Source organism: Ochotona princeps, chromosome 20 (assembly GCF_030435755.1).
Source record: "Ochotona princeps isolate mOchPri1 chromosome 20, mOchPri1.hap1, whole genome shotgun sequence".
Lineage (NCBI taxonomy): Eukaryota > Metazoa > Chordata > Mammalia > Lagomorpha > Ochotonidae > Ochotona > Ochotona princeps.
This window is the reverse complement of record NC_080851.1, coordinates 11430056-11449460: the sequence shown is the minus strand read 5'-3', so window position 1 is coordinate 11449460 and position 19405 is coordinate 11430056. Positions and strand designations below refer to the sequence as shown.

Here is a 19405-nt window from a genome sequence, read left to right as displayed (position 1 = left end):
TCATCTTTTTAAAACAGATGAGAAAGAAGGGAAATAAAAGCAACCTGGAGAGCTCAGTTCCTCATCACATATTATATAAAATAACAATAATTATGAGTTACCTACTTCCCGAACGACTCCTGAAAATTACATGCGATAAAACATCACAAAGAACTTTCGAGAGCTACAAGTAAAACCGTGAAAGCCAGCGTTCTCCAATGACCACTTTTGGTCTAGGAACTGTTTCTTTCTGGTCTGCGGTGGCAGAAATACAAAAAATTGAGAGTATTTAGAGAAATCTGACAAAGTAATTTTATGTTGATTAAATCAAATTATGAAAAATTTGAGCTTATAAGTTAGATGTCTCATCTTTTTTTAGCTTCATTTTTCAATCATTTCTTTTCATTGTTTTTTATTTGTACAAAACCAAGGGAAAAGCCTGCCTTTAACTAGAGTCAGTGAAGCAATGACGGGCAAGGGTATTATTATTATTTTTTGAGATTTTTCTAAAGAAACATTAAATTTCTAATGACAAGCAAGACACAAGTTGGGACTTGAGAAGCCCAGGTTCACACCAAGGAGCTGGCTGCCCATGACTGCGTTTCACAACAACCTTGTTTGTGTTTAGTCCCTCCTTACTGAAACTCCGAAAACACTCAGAAATCCCCCACGGGCAAAGCATAAAGCAGGAATGACATTCTTGACAAAGCCTGTAAGTCCTGGGTATATCAAAGGACAGCCCAGCTCTACTGGGCAGATTGCTTGTCAAGGCAGCGTTCCTGCAAGGGAGAGCACAGGTTTCAGATTTCCAACTCAGAAAACTCTCTCTTCTCCATCCACCCTGAGGATTCTGAGCTCAGGCCTGGCAGCCGAGGAGAGCGGGATCAGGGAGGTCTGCGGAACCGGCCTCAACCACACTATGAAGGCAGATGGGCCAAGGGGAACGCGGCACTCACCGGTGTCTGCATCACGTGAATGTGGGTTCCGTGAGGTTTCTGGGGAGCAAGGCCGGGTCTTGCCGCACCTGAACGCCCTGGTTTTCCATGCAAAGGCTTCTCCAACAAGCTTCGTTCTCTAGCATGAAGACCACGAAGAAGGCAACCCGCCTGCAGCTCCCGCTGCCAGCTGTCTGAGGTCAGCCCGGGGCTTTTCCCTGCCCCTCTCCTGCCGTCACCGACCTTTGAGAAGAGCAGGCTTGCTGGGCGAGGTGACCCTAACGTGTCCGTGGGGTCCGCTGTGGGCAAGGAACAGTGGGCTAATCAGGCCAAGAGCAGGGTGTTTACTTTCCTGAGTCTCAACTGATTGATTTCAGCTGCAATGGGGTAAAAAGGTTAAGCACATCACCTCCACCTGACCCCACCCCACACCTACCTCCTGGAGCTTAGTAGCTGCAGAACAGCCAACTGGGGATTCTTACTTAAAACCTATAGTTTCCCTCTTCTGTGACACACATAGCAAGCTGTCAAGGGCTTCCTGTTGCCCTGGCCAAGACACTACCTAGGAATCCTTGAAACAGGGTGCAGGCCTGAAAGAGAAGTTCAGGCAGTAGTCCCTTCTCTAAATTCCGAGGAGGAAGTATAAGGAAGGAAGGATGGGAGGGAGGAAAGGAGGACGAGAGGGAGAGAAGGGTGGAGGGAAGAAAGGAAGAAATCTACCCTTACCCCAAAGGTTGTGTTTGGATAAGAAACAAGTGTGGAGTGCGCAGGCCTGGGCTCTCAGGGTTTCCACACCATTGTTTTGCTTCTCTTCTGTATTTTATTATACAAAGTGGGGGCTCCAAGTAACTTTTCTTTTTGTAAGACACGACCCAGCACCTTTCCCCTCTGATGTAAAAGAAATCTTTAAAACTGTACTCGGGAGTTTGTTGCTGCACTTGGGAAAAACAAAGGGTGCACAGAGCTTGGCGTGAGAGTGGGCAGTGTGGGAGTGGGAGGCACAGACCGGGCGGAGGAGAGCACGACCCTGAGCCTACCGCAGGCCGTGGGAGATCGGTCGGGGTCCTGCAAGGCTGTCGCTGTGGGGGAAGCGGGACAGCCGGGATTCCGGGCCGGCGAGAGCCCAGGGCGGAGCCTCGGAGGCCCCGGCGGCGGCGCAGGGCCCGCCTCGGCAGGGAACGGGGCGGAGCGCGACCCGGCACCGCCCACGGTGCTGCCAGGTCGGCCCGAGCGAGGCGGCGTCCGGGCTCCGCGCCATGGGGCGGCTGGTGGCCGTGGGCTTGGTGGGGATCGCGCTGGCGCTGCTGGGCGAGAGGTTCCTGGCGCTGCGGTAGGTGGGGCTCCGGGCTGTGGGAACGGGGAAGGACTCCCAAAGGGACCCGGGAACTGGACTAGGGCGGGGGCGGGAGAGGACTTGGCTTTCTGGACCCCTCCCCCCACGCCTGTTCCCAGCCTGCCCAGTAAAGTTTGGACCGGATGGTGACGTCATCTATAAACTTTGTGAAGTTCTTCTCCGCCCAGGCTGGCTTGGCTGTGCACACCTGGTACCTTGATGAGTCATGCATGGAAATTTTAATTCCCTCGACTTAAGGCAGGTCATGGGGACCACCCCTCTGTGTTTCAGAGTCTCCCTCCATTCTTCACTTGTTTGGTTAACAAACTGGAGCCCAGTCTGATGCGTACAGGAGATCAAAGGCACTTGGGGCATCCAGGGACTGACCTCACGGCACCTGGGCACCCGGATGCTGCAATGTGCCATATGATAGAGTCCACCGCTCCACCTCATATCTCCCCTATCATGGGAAGTTGCTGCTGAATTGGCAGCTCAAATTGTACACAGCTCATGCAAGAGAGTTCCAATATACTGAGCGCTTGGTGGGTAGATATTCTGAGGAACTCCCAGGAGGCTCTTAGAAGAAGGCCCTTGGTGGCCTTGACCCATCACAGGGGAGAAGAGTAGTGCAAGTAAGCATCCTGGGACACTTCAGAACAATGAGGGGAAATGGGCATTGTCTTTTAAATCCGTTTGTGCTTGACCTTTTTGAAGTTTTGTTATGAATGGCGATGGCTAGGGCAAGCGCAGAGGAAACCATACAGCCCAGGAAGGTGGAGTTCTTCATGGAGGGAGACAGTTAACATTGATCCTGAAGGTGGAGGAAAGAAGCCATCCCAGAGAGGTAGTGCAGGAAGACACGAGGGACTCGGGTTTGGAGGCTCCTAAGTGAACCCCATTGAAATGAGTATAAAGTGTCGTAAGAACAGTAAAGGGGGAGGTATGGCTTTGGGGGTGGTAAATGTAAGTTGGCTGACAAAGTCCTACTTTGATGGGCCAAAGGGAGGTTGTTTTGTTTTCAGCAAGCTGTGCGACAACCAGCCGTGTTGCCTGTAGCGGAGCTTGCAAGGACAGTGGAGAGCAGAGCAGTGGGATCTACCCTCTTAGGATCTCCACAGGGCTGAAGCTGCAGGCACACGCAGGATTCTGATTCCGTGAGGGTGGAACCGAAGCTTTGGTTCTCTTCATTTTTTATTTTGTGAAGGTTTATTTATTTTTATTGGAAAGTCAGATATACGGACAGGTGGAGTGAAAGAGGAAGATCTTCCTTCCGATGATTCACTCTCCCAAGTGAGTGCAACGGCCGGAACTGAGCTGATCCGAAGCCAGGAACCAGGTGTCCCACACGGGTGCACGGTGCCAACGCCTTGGGGCATTGTCGACTGCCCTTCCAGGCTCAAGCAGGAAGCTGGATGAGGAGTGGGGCAGCTGGGACATGAACCAGCGCCCATATGGGATCCTGCCACATATGAGGCGAGGACTTTAGCTGCTAGGCTACTGTGCCAGGCCCGGTTCTTTTCATTTTTTAAAAATTCTAGAGATGCCTCTGTGATTCAGGACTGAGCAGTCGTAGAGGAGCCACGGGGAAGCTGGTCAGAGGCTGCAGAGTTCAGAAAGAAGAGACGGAACCCCGGCTCTGGAGGTCAGAGGTGACGCCAGCCAAGGCATGAGCTCCTCTGGCCCACGGCTGCAGCTTCTTATCCTTACAGAGCGAGGCAAGGACGGTGTGTGTGTGTGTGTGTGTGTGTGTGTGTGTTGTGGGAGTGAGGTGAGGGTGGGGACAAAGGGAAGGATGGGGAAAGGAGCTGGGCCTTAATTATGGTGCATGAAAGTCCATTCTGCTTCGCCAAACATGCATGACTTTTTGGTTTTTTTTGTGAGTGACACATACTACTTGTTCATGCTTGTGACCTATGTTTATTGAAACATATATGTACACATTGTATACAAATCAGGGCAATTCGTGCAATCATTACCTTAGACATTGATTAGTCTCTTATGGTGAGAAATTTTTAATCTTCCGAAGTGTATATTATTAACTATGCAGTAGAGCACTAAACTTTGTCTTCATGTCTAGCTGTAACACTGTAGAGGTTGGGGTGGTTTGAATAGGATGTGGCTTCCAAACTCAAGCTGTGCTTAATAGTTTAAACAGCAAAGCCTTATGTTAATGATACTAAGAGAGTGGAGACTTGATGTAATCATGGTGTTTAGGGACCGGGTAGAGGAGGTGCCCAGGCTGTGGGAACGTGGGATAGACATTCCCTTGGTAAGTAGCTCTGAGAGAGGGTTGGTTTGGGCCCACAGACTCTGCTTTTGGGCTTGTTACATGACCCCTCCTCTGCAGAGAAAACACTGTGTTTGACCACCTTAAGATTGTGAAATAAGGCGTGCCTTCCGTTTGCAGAGTTTGGTAGCATGCTCAAGTATGTAGCATGGTATTTTGGCAAATCAAGTTATTTCTCTTCTCCATATGCCCACTTAGATTTCGACTCGAATTTCAGATAAACACTGGGTAGTTTGTAGTGTAAGTATGTCCCAGATGGATACATGCAATCCAGGTTATCTTTTTGCTTTTTTTTAAAAGATTTATTTATTTTTATTGCAAAGTCAGATATACAGAGAGGAGGAGAGACAGAGAGGAAGATCTTCCGTCTGATGATTCACTCCCCAGGTGAGCGCAGCGGCCAGTTCTGTGCTGATCCCGAAGCCAGGAACCAGGAACCTTTTCTGGGTCTCCCACACGGGTGCAGGGTCCCAAGGCATTGGGCCGTCCTCTACTGCTTTCCCAGTCCACAAGCAGGGAGCTGGATGGGAAGTGGAGCTGCCGGGATTAGAACTGGCGCCCAAATGGGATCTCAGCGCGTTTAAGGCGAGGACTTCAGCCGCTAGGCCATGCCGCCGGGCCCTGTCTTTTTGCTTTGAACTGGAACTGTCTGAGGTTCTCACAGGTGGATGGCATTTCATACCTGTCTTTCCCACTGCTCCCTAGTTGAGCAACAGAGTAGAAAATACACCAGATATACCCCGGCCAGTTGCTTCTTCTTGTGAAGTGTACAGGCGCGGATGAGTCATGAAACTCAAAAGCATCCCAGATCCAAGAGTGGGCAGATGCTCCAAATGAGCATCTGAGCATCACACTTCATACTGACGCGTGTTGTGGCGCTGCTGCCAGAGCGCTCGGCCTGTCTCTTTGGAATACATCAGAAGGAGCAGCTTTCTTTCTTTTTTTTTTGCTACCATCCTCCTTGTCATTTAATGTGTGACCACTACGTATGAAAAGAATCTAGTCCTTTATGTTAAATCAGCCTGTATATTCACTGACATTTGGGGAGAAAGACCTCTTAACTATGCCTTCATTTAGTACGCCTTCTGTGTTGTATACCTCAAACAAAGATTTGAATAAAGTAGCTAGTTAGTTCAACAGGTAGCAAACTGGTGCAAAATGTGCGCTCTAAGTCAAATCTGGTGATTCCAAATTCAATTCTTGCAGCTCCCCATAGCCCCCCAGCTTCTCTGCCGTGGAAACAGCTCTGCCCCAGGTTGACAAACCTGTGCTCAGGTTCTTAGGTACTTAGTGCAAGCGTTGAAGGGGCTGAAGGGGTGAATTGTGTGAGGTTTTACACAGACAGGAAAAGGCTGTTGAGTGCAGATGAGTCTGTGTGTAGACGACAAAACCCTGTGACTTCATGAACTCCAAAGACGTGAGATCCGGCACATGGAGTAATGCCTGCTATCAGCTGTGGGTTCTGCCTTTGCCCGTGGCGTGTGGGCTCCATGGCTCACCCTCCTGGAGGCAAGGCGGTAACTAACAGGTTGGGTGTATGTCTCTCAGCCTTATAGGCATCTTACTGTTGACAAAATGACCGAGTTGCAGTTGAGAGAGAAAACAGAAAGAGCCCATCAACAGAAAAGTTAGATGTTTTTCCTTTTGAATATGAGTGCTTGCTAGAACATGTCCTAGGATGCTTTGGGGATAACAGGACAGTGCTGTGAGTGATCACTGATGTCTGGGTGATAAGAGTGTCAACAAGCATGCCGGCTCTGACTTGGTACACTCATAAACGTATTCTAAACTTGAAGTTATCAGGGAGCAGATAGGCTATAGGGAAAGCAAGATTTTCCTCCTCTCATATCTTATTCGTGTTTGTACCATTCATCCTAGGCTTCTTTGCATAAATACTTTTAAAGCTTATGTTTTTGCTAATCAAATATCTCTCCTAGATTCCCCAAACTTCACAAGTCTGACATTGGTTAGAATGTTTCAGTTATAACTAGCATTTCTCCAGTGAGTGGAGGCTTTTCCACATAGAATTCGACTTCTTTTTACATGGCAAAACTCCTGGTCAGTGGGCCAACGTGAGCCTCCTCACTGAGTGAGTGGTTGCAGCAGGAAATCGACCTCTTCCTGTGTTTTCACACCTTGGTGATTTGTGGTGGACCTTGGACCCTTATCAAAGATGCAGTACGGCTGTTGTCGTCTCAAGCATGCCGTCCATGAGCAATCACAAAGAAAAGGAGTGTAACCAGTCACTTCTCTTCTTTTGTTGCCTTTCTATCAGGAACAAAAATGCCTTTTCCAAAAACATGGACCACAGAATTACTTGTAAATGCAACAGATTGGGAAACTGAATTCCTGGCATGGCCCATGGAAGAGCAAGGAGCGATGGGGCGGAAATGGCTGATTTGATTGGCTGGTAGGCCCTGAACCACTGCATCACAGAAGTTCACTCCTGAGTGGGGCGCTGATAATTCTACCAGTGGAAAAGTATAACAGTTATTTGCGGAAGGAAAATTTGGAATTCTTGATGTAGTCTTCACAAAGTGTAGAAGCAGATTTTTTTTTCTTTCTTTTGTCTTAAAGAGAAATTAGGGGGGGAAAAAATGACTTGACGCACCAGAATTCACACATAGTGCTTCTGTAACTCTTCACTTTTGTCAGCAGGTACTTGACATATTCAGAGATAATAACAAATGTACAACTAAACAAGTTGAAGTAAACAAGTTTGCCGTGTTCAGCAAAGCATGATTATCAGTCATTTTTGCAAAACTAAGTTGACCCTAAAACAAACACTGTGCCTAACTTAAAACTGCTCAAACCCATCTGCGTGTATTGCTTTGAACATATTTAGTTCATATAGTTTGTTGATGAAAAACGTAGACGGTGATCTATTTTTCCTAACTTTATGGAGCCAAATAGTCACAACAGCAAGTTACATAAACTTGAACCCAACCCAGCACATGGTACTGAGACCTGGCATAGAAACCAGAGCTGTGACCTGCTGATTTGCATCTACATCTGTTTCTACAGTGGAACATCACTCCTAGACCCTTTCAGGGTCTCCTGGATTCAAACTCATTTTACATGATGGACAAGCCTGAGGTCTATAGAGAGTAACTGAGCTGCCAGAACCAGGCATCTTTTCATTTCAAGAAAATGCAGAGTGCATTAGTGCAGGGATGGCCCATTGGAGATACCTGAATCCAACATTTCTTGGCCAAGACCTTTCTCATTGTGGGTTCTGGAGAAGGCAGGTGGGATTTTTGGCTCCACATCTGGAGCTCTCTTCTCACAACACTAGACTTGTGAGAAATGTATCCCTGCTGAGCTGTGTTTTTATTATTATTGTTTATTTTTATTAATTACATTGCATTATGTGACACCGTTTCATAGGCTCTGGGTCCTGTGCTGTGTTTATATTTGCATAGGAACTTGTCCTGCAAATTTTATGTGTTGAATTCTTGGCATTCTTTCATAACTCAATTCCATACACAAAAAGTTTTGATTTGCATTTTTGTTGTCATTCTGATGCTGGTTTACGTTCTTTCTCTTGTTTTCCTGTCCTTGCACCTGATTTAGATTTATACTGTTTTATGAATTGCTGTAAGCTTCCTACCTTTCCTGACAAAAGTAGGGAATATGTAAACAAATATCCTTTTTTTTTTTTTTGACAGAAATCGACTTAAAGCCTCTAGAAAGATTGAATCTGTGGACCTTCCGAACTGCCACCTGATTAAAGGAATTGGTTCGTACGTGAAAATGCTTGTTGCACATACTACAATACTTAGCCATTGATATTAGGACATTAACCTGCACTATTTTGGCATGCAATTGCTCAACAGCAATTGAGCAGTTTATCAGAAGATAAATCCCATTAGGTCAACAGGAAGCTCTTTGGTCCGTCTCTTGACCGTGTACATTATGTCTCTTCTTTCTTATGCTCATTGTAATATATTAGTTTTTTGGTGCAACCCTGTTATCTTTTGTTGGATTTCTTGGTTGTTTCTCAGCTTCTCTGACCTGGTTTTCCAGGGTCTGTGTTATCTGTTGTGATGCCCACTGAAGTCTCTGTCCCATTAACTCAGCTTTTAAGTGAGTTCTGTGTAGGCAGTAACAGTACAAGTGACCTTCAAAAAGTTCATGGAAAATGAATTGAAAAGGTTAGGTAAGTTTATTTTGGTACAAAATAAATATAGAAGTTCATGTACAGTTGTTTTTTTTTTTTCATTCTTATTCACATTAACCTTTGGAAGAACCCTCATGTGCATAGATTTCAAATTATTTTTGGTACCAAAATAATCTTTTAATTTCATTTTTCCAGGAACTTTTGCAAGTATCTTTTATTTATCTGACTTAGTGCCCTGTAACTGCATCTGGTTTCATGCCTAAGGCATAGACGACATTTCTCAATCTGTACTGGGGAAAAAAATGGTTCGTTATTTTATCTTCTGAGTTGTGGTAGGAGGGGAGCAACACTTAACAGGTCCCCCCGTCTGTTTCATTCTGTATAGTGACTGAGACTTTGAAGGGGTCTTTGGAAACGCACCCCTGATTCTGCTACGGTGGTGAGGGCTGTGTGCACACTGTCTTCCGGCACCCAGGGTCCCCCCAGCTTGTCTGCAGTTTCTTCCAGGTCAAAGACCTTGACCTGCTGTTTTTACCCTTTGCCATCTGCCAACATCCATGGTGCACAATAGAGTCCCAGTCATTATTGTTGAAATCACAATGAACAGCATAAACACTGGCCGTTCCTGAGAGGTAGTACGTTAGGTATGATTGATTACAAAATGAGAGAGGATTCAGATCACCTCCTTCTGCCAGCTTTGCAATATGACCTCAGGCAAAGCTGGCATTTATTATCTTTCACCTGTACTGGTGAGTTTGTGATTGACTTGAAGGTTTTTGTACTTTAAAAAAAAGCATGAGATCACACCTTTTACTTCTTCAGACAAGAGCCACAATTTGCAAGTTACTAGATTTTCTATCACGTCCCTCTTGGTCCTTACATTACCAACATCCTTCTCTAGAGCTGACAAGGCCGCTTAGTGTCTTGCATAATTTTTAATAAATTGAAATATAGGTTACATGAAAGTATCCCTTCATCTTCTAATCGGCAACATTGTTAAACAAGTTTTGAGCGTCTGACACTTTTCCTGTTTGTGAATACTCTCACACGTGCAATTAAAATCTAAATGAGATCAAATTGTAGATCTTGCAGAACTAGCTCTTCGAAATTTAATAATATGTGTGGGACCTTAAGTCAGCACATTGTTACAGTTTTTAACAACTCCCTAATGTCTTCCTCTGTGCAGTTCCTGCAAACATATATTCAAAGAATATAGAAAGATACAGAACAAAAAATGCACATTTCTTAACAACTTCTTCATCCCCTCACCAAAATAACCTCAGAGAGTTTCCTTTCTGTCCTCCCTGGTATTTCCAGTGCAAGACACACATATATGCATTTCCATGCATTTCTGGAAGGTTTTTTTCCCTGAAAATTGTCATCTCAGTATAAATATTCCACAACCTGTTTTACACACAACACAGTGTAAGCAACTCTTCGCATGAGCATAGATAGATGTACATCATTCTTTTACACAACTTATTTAGCCAATTCCTTTTTCAAAAGATTGATTTGAATGCGAGTGACAGTGGAACTTAAAAGAAGTACAGGAAGAGAGCTAACAAGAGACAGAAAGAAAAAGAAAGTTATCTTCTATTCACTGGTTCACTCACCAACTGTCCACAGTAGCTGTGGCTGGGCCAGGCCAAAAGCACGAACCAGGAACTCCATCTTGGTTTGCCCTGTGAATGGCAGGATCCCAAACATCTGGACATCATCCGCTACCTCCTAGGCACCCTAAGCACCTGACTAGGAGGCTGCATCTGAAAAGGAGTGGGACCCAAACTGGTACTCTGATAGGAGATGCATGGGCTTGACCCTACTGCACGACATTGCCCAGCCTAGCCAGTTCTTTTCTAATACACTACAGACCAGTGAGTGGATATCATTGCTCTTGTATTTGTGTCTGGTCGATCTGTGGACAGCAGTGGGATTGTCCTTCAGTTGGGGTAAGATTAGAATTTTGATCATCATTTGCTATCTTGCCTGGGAGCTGACAACACTAACATTTAACAATAGAAACATATAAAGATATTTATCGCTACATTCACTGTGGCTTGCTATCAGTTGTCGCAGCCACCTCTTTTCCTGTGCAGTTTTATAGATCTGTTACTGACCTCTTGCGCTTTGCACGTCTGTTTCCTGTGTATTCTCTCATCATTTTTTTTTTCCATTGCTCTTTTGGGTTCTTGCGATTCTTCCTCTCTTACCCTAGATTGGCTGATGGCTTCTACCATTTCTCCTCTTTCTTTCATTAGCCCAAATACCTAGGAGGAATGCAAATACAGTTCCAAATACCAGAGAGACCACACATCTCTGCTGTAGTTGAGAGCTTCTAGGACCAAGGTTGCTCCTAGAGACCCCGTGACAGCAACTCCTTACCCCCTTCTTGCTGCATTCAGTAAGAACCCCCTAGAAGCAGGCCCTCAGACAAGCCAGGCAAGCACCTGTGAGGGCTTCTGGGCAAATTGGGGAGGTGACTGCCACATGATGAAACAGCTCTGAGCCCAAGTGCCCATCTTTTGTAAATTCAAGTCTGCACAAACAGCCCGTTACAGGAAGACACAATGTTAGGTGTCTTCCTGGGACCGAGTCCTCCTCCCAGATGAAGCAAGCTTGGCAACATTCCAAACAGGCAACTGTCGGTTCCTGTGACCTTTATGTTATGATATGTGTGAGCTGCTGTCTGAAATTGGAAAGAATGAAGAAATATGCCACCTCTGGCCCCTCTTCTGAAGTGTTTAATGCCTCGGAGGCGCTTCAAAAGGCAACCAAGCGGGGAAGATGAGTGATCAGAGAGCATGTGGGATGGGTTTCCAGATCTAATTAGAACTGTGCTGTTTTTCCCTTCTGTTTTGTTTTTGCCCTGTGGTTAGTACGCACCAGATAGACATGCATTGAATGCTGCATTTGTGATGCGAAATGGGTAATAGTAACTTGTGGTTATATACTTCTAGCAACAGTTGTTTATCTCATGGTCTTTGGTTATCACTAATAGCGCATTGCTTCCTAAAGAGGCAGAACTGCTTCTTTAAATGGGCAAACGGTAGACAGCCCTTTATTTTAAGTTTTGTTTTGTATTTTAGAAGTGGATAGGCATGTACCTAAAAAGAGCTGATCCTGTCAAGAGAACATTCTTCTTTCCCATCAACACACACACGCACCAAAAATAACAACACGCTGCAATGCTATGTTCACCATCTTCACCATCACCGAAAATGAACTCTTTGTGACTCTTGAGTGCTTTGTACATATCATATGTCTTCTTGTTTAACAAATAATATTCACTGACTACAATATCTATTTAGCAAAAGAAAGTCCACAGTTCTATATTTTTATTAATTCCTTATCTAAGCTTTTACACACCCAAGATTTGGCACAATACCAGCATCTATATAGCTAACTTTATTTGAGGCTTAAAAATTTTCCAAAAATCTCATTCTACTGTCTTGTATTCACAGTTCTGAACTAAAGTATAGCATTTGAGTGAGTGACAGAGAGAGAGAGAGGTGTCAATATTAACTATTGGTTCACTTTCCCAGATATTTTGGCTCAGTCAGGCCAAAGTCAGGACCCAGAATCATGATTTCAATTCATCTCTCCCAGTAGGGAATCATGGACTTTCTGCACTAACTACTGCCTTTCAGGGTAATCATTAACAGAAAGCAGGAGTTGGGATCTGAGCCAGGATCAAAACCCAAGCACTCCAAGTATGAGATACAGCCATCCGAACCAGTGTTTTAACCGCCAGGGAAATATAATTGCTCCGTGGAAAATTAGGGGGGAAGAAAGCATTGAAATGTGAAGCCTTTGTCCTCAAGTGCTTTACAGTCTACCCATGGGCAGGAGCCAAAACAAAACACTTGGAGGCACGGGTGGAATTTGAAACCTCGTGGCAAATGGAATTAAAAGATAAGGTTATTTAAGGGCAAACCCATTTTGAGATCCATGCATGCTTTGTAATGTATATTTTTAGAAACTTTCTATGAAAACCCCTCAAAAATTACCTGTTTAGTTGTGATGATACTAAAAGACCTGAGGCTCCCCCAGGGTCAGTGAGACTGCAGTCCTTCTCTCAGGGTCATTAGCATGCATATCTAACCAGTGAATCCACAAGAAAGAGAGGCTACCTTGACTTGTTGTGTGAGCTGTTGAATATGGCAAGGATACATCTCCTATTACAAGGTTACAATACCTTGGAGCAGAGAAATTTCTTTTTTTCTCATGTAACATCCAAAAATAAGCCAAGGACCTAGGGTCCTTGGAAGACTGTACCATGTGGACTTCAGAAATGAAGCCATGATCCATACAGCGCTCCCATCTTAGGGTCCAAGTGTGGGGCCCTAAATGATGATTTACATGGATATCATTTTAATTGTACATTTCTTGTTGGTTACAGATAGCTTATATTTTCACATTCCACTGAGCCTAACTTAAACCCATGGCTACATCCAGCAGCAAGAAAGGGTGGGGATGTTTGTAGCTCTGTTGCCATGTGGCCTGTTGCTAAAAGGGGAGAAAGGAAGTTTGGATACTAGGAAATAGAGTGTGGTTTCTGATGCAGATACTTGATGATATAATAAGAGGAAATAGAAATTAGCTATAGTAAGCCAGGAGAGTTTTTAGAAGAAGCATTTTCAAAGGGGTTTTAAAGAAAAGTACAGGATATGGATTGGTGAGGAACTCCAGGAAATGCGTGTAAGTAAGCATCTGAGGAGAAAGGCCAACCTAGGGAACGAACCACAGATGAATAGAAAGGAACCGCAATGGTGCTGATAGAGGAAGCTTGTTAAACGTTTTCCCTGTCTTTGAAACTCTTGCATCTCATCTGTAACACGGGGAAGAATGTTTCCTGTTAGCACTGTGAGATCAAGGGAGATCTTACGTGCAAGGTACTTACATGGAGTGTGACACTGAGTAGCACTTTATGGATGCTAGTTATTATTATTATTAATAGGGAACAAATATCTGCAACCTTGACTGCACTGCAGTGATCATATCTAACAGGTGACAGGAGATTATTACGGCCTGTGGTGGAAGTGCTCATCAACATGAGGGTGCGGGAGTAAGTCTGGAAAGTATTTTCCCTTTGAATAGGAAGAAGTTACAGTGTGCTTAAAATGAGAATTTTTTTAGGACATTGTTCTTTCTTCACTGTGAATGCAATTATTTGTAGAAAAAGTAGGAAAAATAAAATCTCTTGTCATCCTGCCACCAAGGAACAGAATTAATTTTGAATTTTTTCCAGTATTATCGTTTCTTTTTACAAATGCACAAGCATGTATGTACACATTGGAATGGCATTTTCTTGAAGAATTTTTTACTAAATGCATCCGGAAAGCAAAACTTGGGCTGGAAGTGTGTGTGTGTGTATGTGTGTGTGTGTGTGTGTGCATGCGCGCGCTGGGGTTCATTTATGCCTGTGTGTGTGATGGGCATTCCCCTGGTCCCTGCTTATTCACAGTTAGGATCCCCCTGGAGACTAGGATCTGGTGATTCCTGACCATTTCTGTGGGCAGGGGAGGGGGAATCAGTCAAGGAACCTTCTCACACAGAAGTTCTTTTCTGTACATACACAATACATTTTGCCTTGTCCAGCATTTCAGCATTGGTAATTGTGTGGGCGTCCAAGGGGGCCAGCCTGCACAATTCCCCACCGCACCATGCTAAGCATAAATAGATATCGCTTTTTTTAAGATTTATTTATTTTTATTGCGAAGTCAGATATACAGAGAGGAGAGACAGAAAGGAAGATCTTCCGTCCATTGATTCATTCCCCAAGTGAGTACAACGGCCGGAGCTGTGCCAATCCTGAAGCCAGGAGCCAGGAGCCAGGAACTTCCTCTAGGTCTGCCACACGGGTGCAGGGTCCCAAGGCTTTGGGCCGTCCTCTACTGCTTTCCCAGGCCACAAGCAGGGAGCTGGATGGGAAGTGGAGCTGCCGGGATGAGAACCGGCGTTCATGTGGAATCCCGGCGCGTCCAAGGTGAGGACTTTAATCACTATGCTATCGCGCCGGGCCCATAGATATCTTTTTTTGAAATCCAGGCAGACGAGTCATCTTTACAAAGTGAAGGTTCTATGGGATTGGTATTTTGTTTTTGTTTTTCTGCAAGCTGACACTGGAGACCACCCATTAAACACAAACTCTTGCATCAAAGCCTAAATGGCTGGACAGATAGATACTGTTGATTTTGACAACCTAGAAATACTTTCAGAGAAACCCTTTGGAGATGTCTTAAAGAAGACTGGATCTTTTTTTTTCCTTTTTTTTTTGTTTTTAATTAATATTTAGCATTATGTGACAGTTTCATAAGCTTTGGGAATCCCCCTCCCCCTCCCCTCCCCTCCCCCCTGGTGGATTCCTCCACCTTGATGCAGCATTACAGTTCAAATTCAATCAAGATTCTTTCCCTGCAAACATATATTAAGCATGGAGTCCAGCTACTTATTGTCCGGATGGGTTGAACAGTTTCTTGGGGAGACCATTTCTGGTCCGAAGTCAGAGCTGGTATAATATCATCACAGTCAATTAAGAGTCCCAATATAACATCAACAGCAATTTGCAATATTATGGAATTGACATAGTTTTGAGTAACCAGTATGTTAAAAAAAAAAAAAAACCACAAAAAAAAAAAAAAACCAAAAAGAACAAAATAACAAAAAACAAGTCCTAACCACAACCTATGATTAGCTCATTGACATCTCAATTTTAGTTTATATACAGGACCGGACCGGCTGCTATATACCTTGAAAAGGCTATAGGGTACCATTCAGCTGTCTCATGTCTATTTCATTTTAGTATTTAGCCATTTGTTGTGTTGAAGTATAATTTTGTTGATCTTGGCAGATTTTGGGATAATCTAGACTGGCTTGTAACTCTAACAAGATATTTGTCGACATTTAATGTGCAGAACATTTTTTTTTGGGGGGGGGGTGCAGGAAAATCCTCAACACCATGGTGAGGAGTGACTAATCTTTGTGTCCCACCCAGCAAGGCATGAGCCAATCCATGCCAGCTCTTTCCTGTCAGATTTCAAGCTCTACTTTCTGTTGTTTGTCTATTTATTTTAGGGGGTTTTTGTTTGTTTGTTTGTTTGTTTTTGTAGTTTGTATGTTTGTTTGCTGTGAGGGGTTTTCGAAGCGATCCCGATGGTCACTGCGAGGGAGGGCGGGGGTCCAGAGGTGGAGCCAGGCTCGGACCAGAGAAAGCTCTCCTCCCTGGTCCCGAAGGACATTAATTGTTCTTCTGTGTCTGCTGACCGCTCAGGGCTTCTGGTTGTCTTTCTGATGACGTTGGTTTCTGCGCAGTAGTGTTTGGACTTCTTCCATCCCCTGCGGAAGCTCCGGTTGGGGGTGGGTGACCTCAGAGTACTCAGCCTCCGAGGGCATCCAATTCCCTGTGGCCTCCTTGGCAGTTGGGGTATAGTCCTTGTTGCTCGTATTAGTAGTTTGTGTTGAAGATCTGGGAGTCTTCGTGGTTGGGATCCAAGCTTCCTCCTTACCACCTGCTCCACTCTGGAGTGCCCCCCTGCTCCACGCACATGACCTCCTGTTAAGAAGTTGTCAGGATCGCACCCGATTCCCCCCTCATGCATTGGTATAGTAGTTTTATTGTTGTTTAGTGCCGCTTTGAGTCTGTTGTCTATGAATTACCAGATTTGACCTTGATAAGCTATATTGTACTTTTTTTTTCTCTCACTCTTTTTATGGTCTTGAAAGATTTCCCTGCACTCCCTCCCCATTACCGGTTAACATAGCGTATTGAGGGTATAGTAGGTTTTACAGGTTTTTGATGTAGATCTTAAATATTCTGACATTAATTGTTGGTTTATAGATTATATCGCGTTATCTTATTGCATTGGATACAGGTTGTTAGAGATTGCACTAATATTACAATATACAGGTACTATCTTTCAAGTTGTCATCTTTTCATCTCAGATTAAGGCGAACATGTGGTATTTAACCTTTTGGGATTGGTTCATTTCTCTTAGCATGATGGATTCCAGTCGGGCCCATTTGTCCACAAAGAACTGCATTTCGTTTTTTTTAATAGCTGAGTAGTATTCCATAGAGTAGATGAACCGTAGCTTTCTTATAAGAAGACTGGATCTTATGCACTCAAAGAATGTGTCGTGATTTGGCTTAATCTAAGCCATTTTTAGTCCGCTTTTCTCTGTTTGGGTCTGTTATCTGTCTGTGGGATTTATGCAGCGAGACCGCCAGGAAGGTCGTCTGTCTCGTTGCTTGCTGTGCTTTGTGGTGAGTCCTGCAGACGATCAATAAACAATCAATAGCCATCGTAGCCTGCCTGGGAGGCAGATGTCAGATGCTCCAACTGGCTTAGGTGTGGGGCATTTTTCTTTAATTTCCTTCCACTGTTTTTCCCTGTAATTTAAAGCCCACCTTTAACGAGTAAATGAGAAGCTTTCTTTGCCTATGAGAACAAGTAGGCACTGTTTTTCCAAGAGGGACTGTGGCATCCCAGGTGCTTTCTCTCTGTTAACGAGAGAAATGTCTGCAGGAGATGAGATGAGTAGAGGACGGGGATGCTTGCATGGTTAAGTGACTGTGAGCTGTCCTTTGTGAAAGTAAAATTCCCCTGATGTCAATTACTCTCATACAGACATCTGGATGTGTATCATAGGATGTCAACATTTTCTGTGTCTTATCAGGAAACGTGATGATAACTTGACTTTGATTTGGATAAACACAAAATAACCAACATTGAAAGTCAAGTGCATTTTAGCAAGAGGTTTAGCCTGACATTTATTAAAGAGAGTGATTCCTTGGGAAGAAAAAAAAAAAAAACCAAACACAATCATCCCCAAAGACACTGACATTCTGAGAAAGTAACCGGTAACAGAACCTGAGTGTGATATGTGCCTGTCCCTTGAACTTCCAGAAGCTGGCTCTGAAGATATCGACATTCTTCCCAGTGGCCTGGCCTTCCTCAGCGTGGTGAGTACCTTCACTTTGCCCACACACACTCAGTACCGGAAGTACAAGCCTATTGGTCTCTATCTTCTAGAATAGCTTCTAGAAATCACAGGTTAACAGGACCTGAGAAGTTCTGCATCAGTTTCTCCATACATGGAGATAAACAGGTTCCCCCCCACCCATTAATTTATTGTATTTCAATGCAATCTGTTTTTAAACTGCCATTGAAAGGATATTTTCGAGACCCTCATGGATATTTGATACTGCTATTCTCAATGAAGCATCTATCTTAAGGTTACATATTGAGTTTTTAAGTGTGTTTAATTTTATATATTCATATTTGCCATTGTTTATTTCAAAAAATGTCTCCTTTCCCAAACCAGGATCATTGTCTTTTCTTTCTCTTCCCCCTAAATAGTTATCAGAAGTGGAAAGTTGTGACGTGAGTGTGTTTATACCCTCCATTCAGACTTCATTCTTTTTTTTTTTTTTTTGCCCATTCCATTTTTTAAAATTTATTTTTAATTAATATTTAGCATTATGTGACAGTTTCATAGGCTTTGGGAATCCCCCTCCCCCTCCCCCCCCTCCCCCCTGGTGGATTCCTCCACCTTGATGCAGTATTACAGTTCAAATTCAATCAAGATTGTTTCCTTGCAAACATATATTAAGCATGGAGTCCAGCTACTTATTGTCCAGATGGGTTGAACAGTTTCTTGGGGAGACCATTTCTGGTCCGAAGTCAGAGCTGGTATAATATCATCACAGTCAATTAAGAGTCCCAATATAACATCAACAGCAATTTGCAATATTATGGAATTGACATAGTTTTGAGTAACCAGTATGTTTAAAAAAACAACAACAACAACAACAAAACAAACAAACAAAAAAAAAAAACAAAAAGAACAAAATAACAAAAAGCAAGTCCTAACCACAACCTATGATTAGCTCATTGACATCTCAATTTTAGTTTATATACAGGACCGGACCGGCTGCTATATACCTTAAAATGGCTATAGGGTACCATTCAGCAGTCTCATATCTATTTCATTTTAGTATTTAGCCATTTGTTGTGTTGAAGTATAATTTTGTTGATCTTGGCAGATTTTAGGGTAATCTAGACTGGCTTGTAACTCTAACAAGATATTTGTCGACATTTAATGTGCAGAACATTTTTTTTTTGGGGGGGGGGTGTGCAGGAAAATCCTCAACACCATGGTGAGGAGTGACTAATCTTTGTGTCCCACCCAGCAAGGCATGAGCCAATCCACGCCAGCTCTTTCCTGTCAGATTTCAAGCTCTACTTTCTGTTGTTTGTCTATTTATTTTAGGTTTTTTTTTTTTTTTTTTTTTTTTTTTTTTAGTTTGTATGTTTGTTTGCTGTGAGGGGTTTTCGAAGCGATCCCGATGGTCACTGCGAGGGAGGGTTGGGGTCCAGAGGTGGAGCCAGGCTCGGACCAGAGAAAGCTCTCCTCCCTGGTCCCGAAGGACATTAATTGTTCTTCTGTGTCTGCTGACCGCTCAGGGCTTCTGGTTGTCTTTCCGATGACGTTGGTTTCTGTGCGGTAGTGTTTGGACTTCTTCCATCCCCTGCGGAAGCTCCGGTTGGGGGTGGATGACCTCAGAGTACTCAGCCTCCGAGGGCATCCAATTCCCTGTGGCCTCCTTGGCAGTTGGGGTATAGTCCTTGTTGCTCGTATTAGTAGTTTGTGTTGAAGATCTGGGAGTCTTCGTGGTTGGGATCTTACACACTGAAAAGTTACCTTCTTTCTGGCTGTACAGTAGCGAGCCTTTCAAACTAATTGTGTAGA

The 19405-nt window shown here is 44.0% G+C and overlaps 1 protein-coding gene across 2 annotated transcripts in view; it reads left to right on the top strand.

Moving 5' to 3' along the window:
- The first annotated feature begins 2118 nt into the window (after positions 1-2118).
- Positions 2119-19405, top strand: part of PON2 (paraoxonase 2) — an 87297-nt gene continuing 70010 nt past the window's right edge. For both annotated transcript variants that reach the window (XR_009247300.1, XM_004582525.4), the window contains exons 1-3: positions 2119-2244; positions 8203-8273; positions 17560-17615. Coding sequence is in view for 1 of the 2 variants with exons in the window: in XM_004582525.4 (XP_004582582.3) it covers positions 2171-2244; positions 8203-8273; positions 17560-17615 (201 nt within the window). In the remaining variant the exon portion in view is untranslated. The remainder of the gene's footprint in view (positions 2245-8202; positions 8274-17559; positions 17616-19405) is intronic.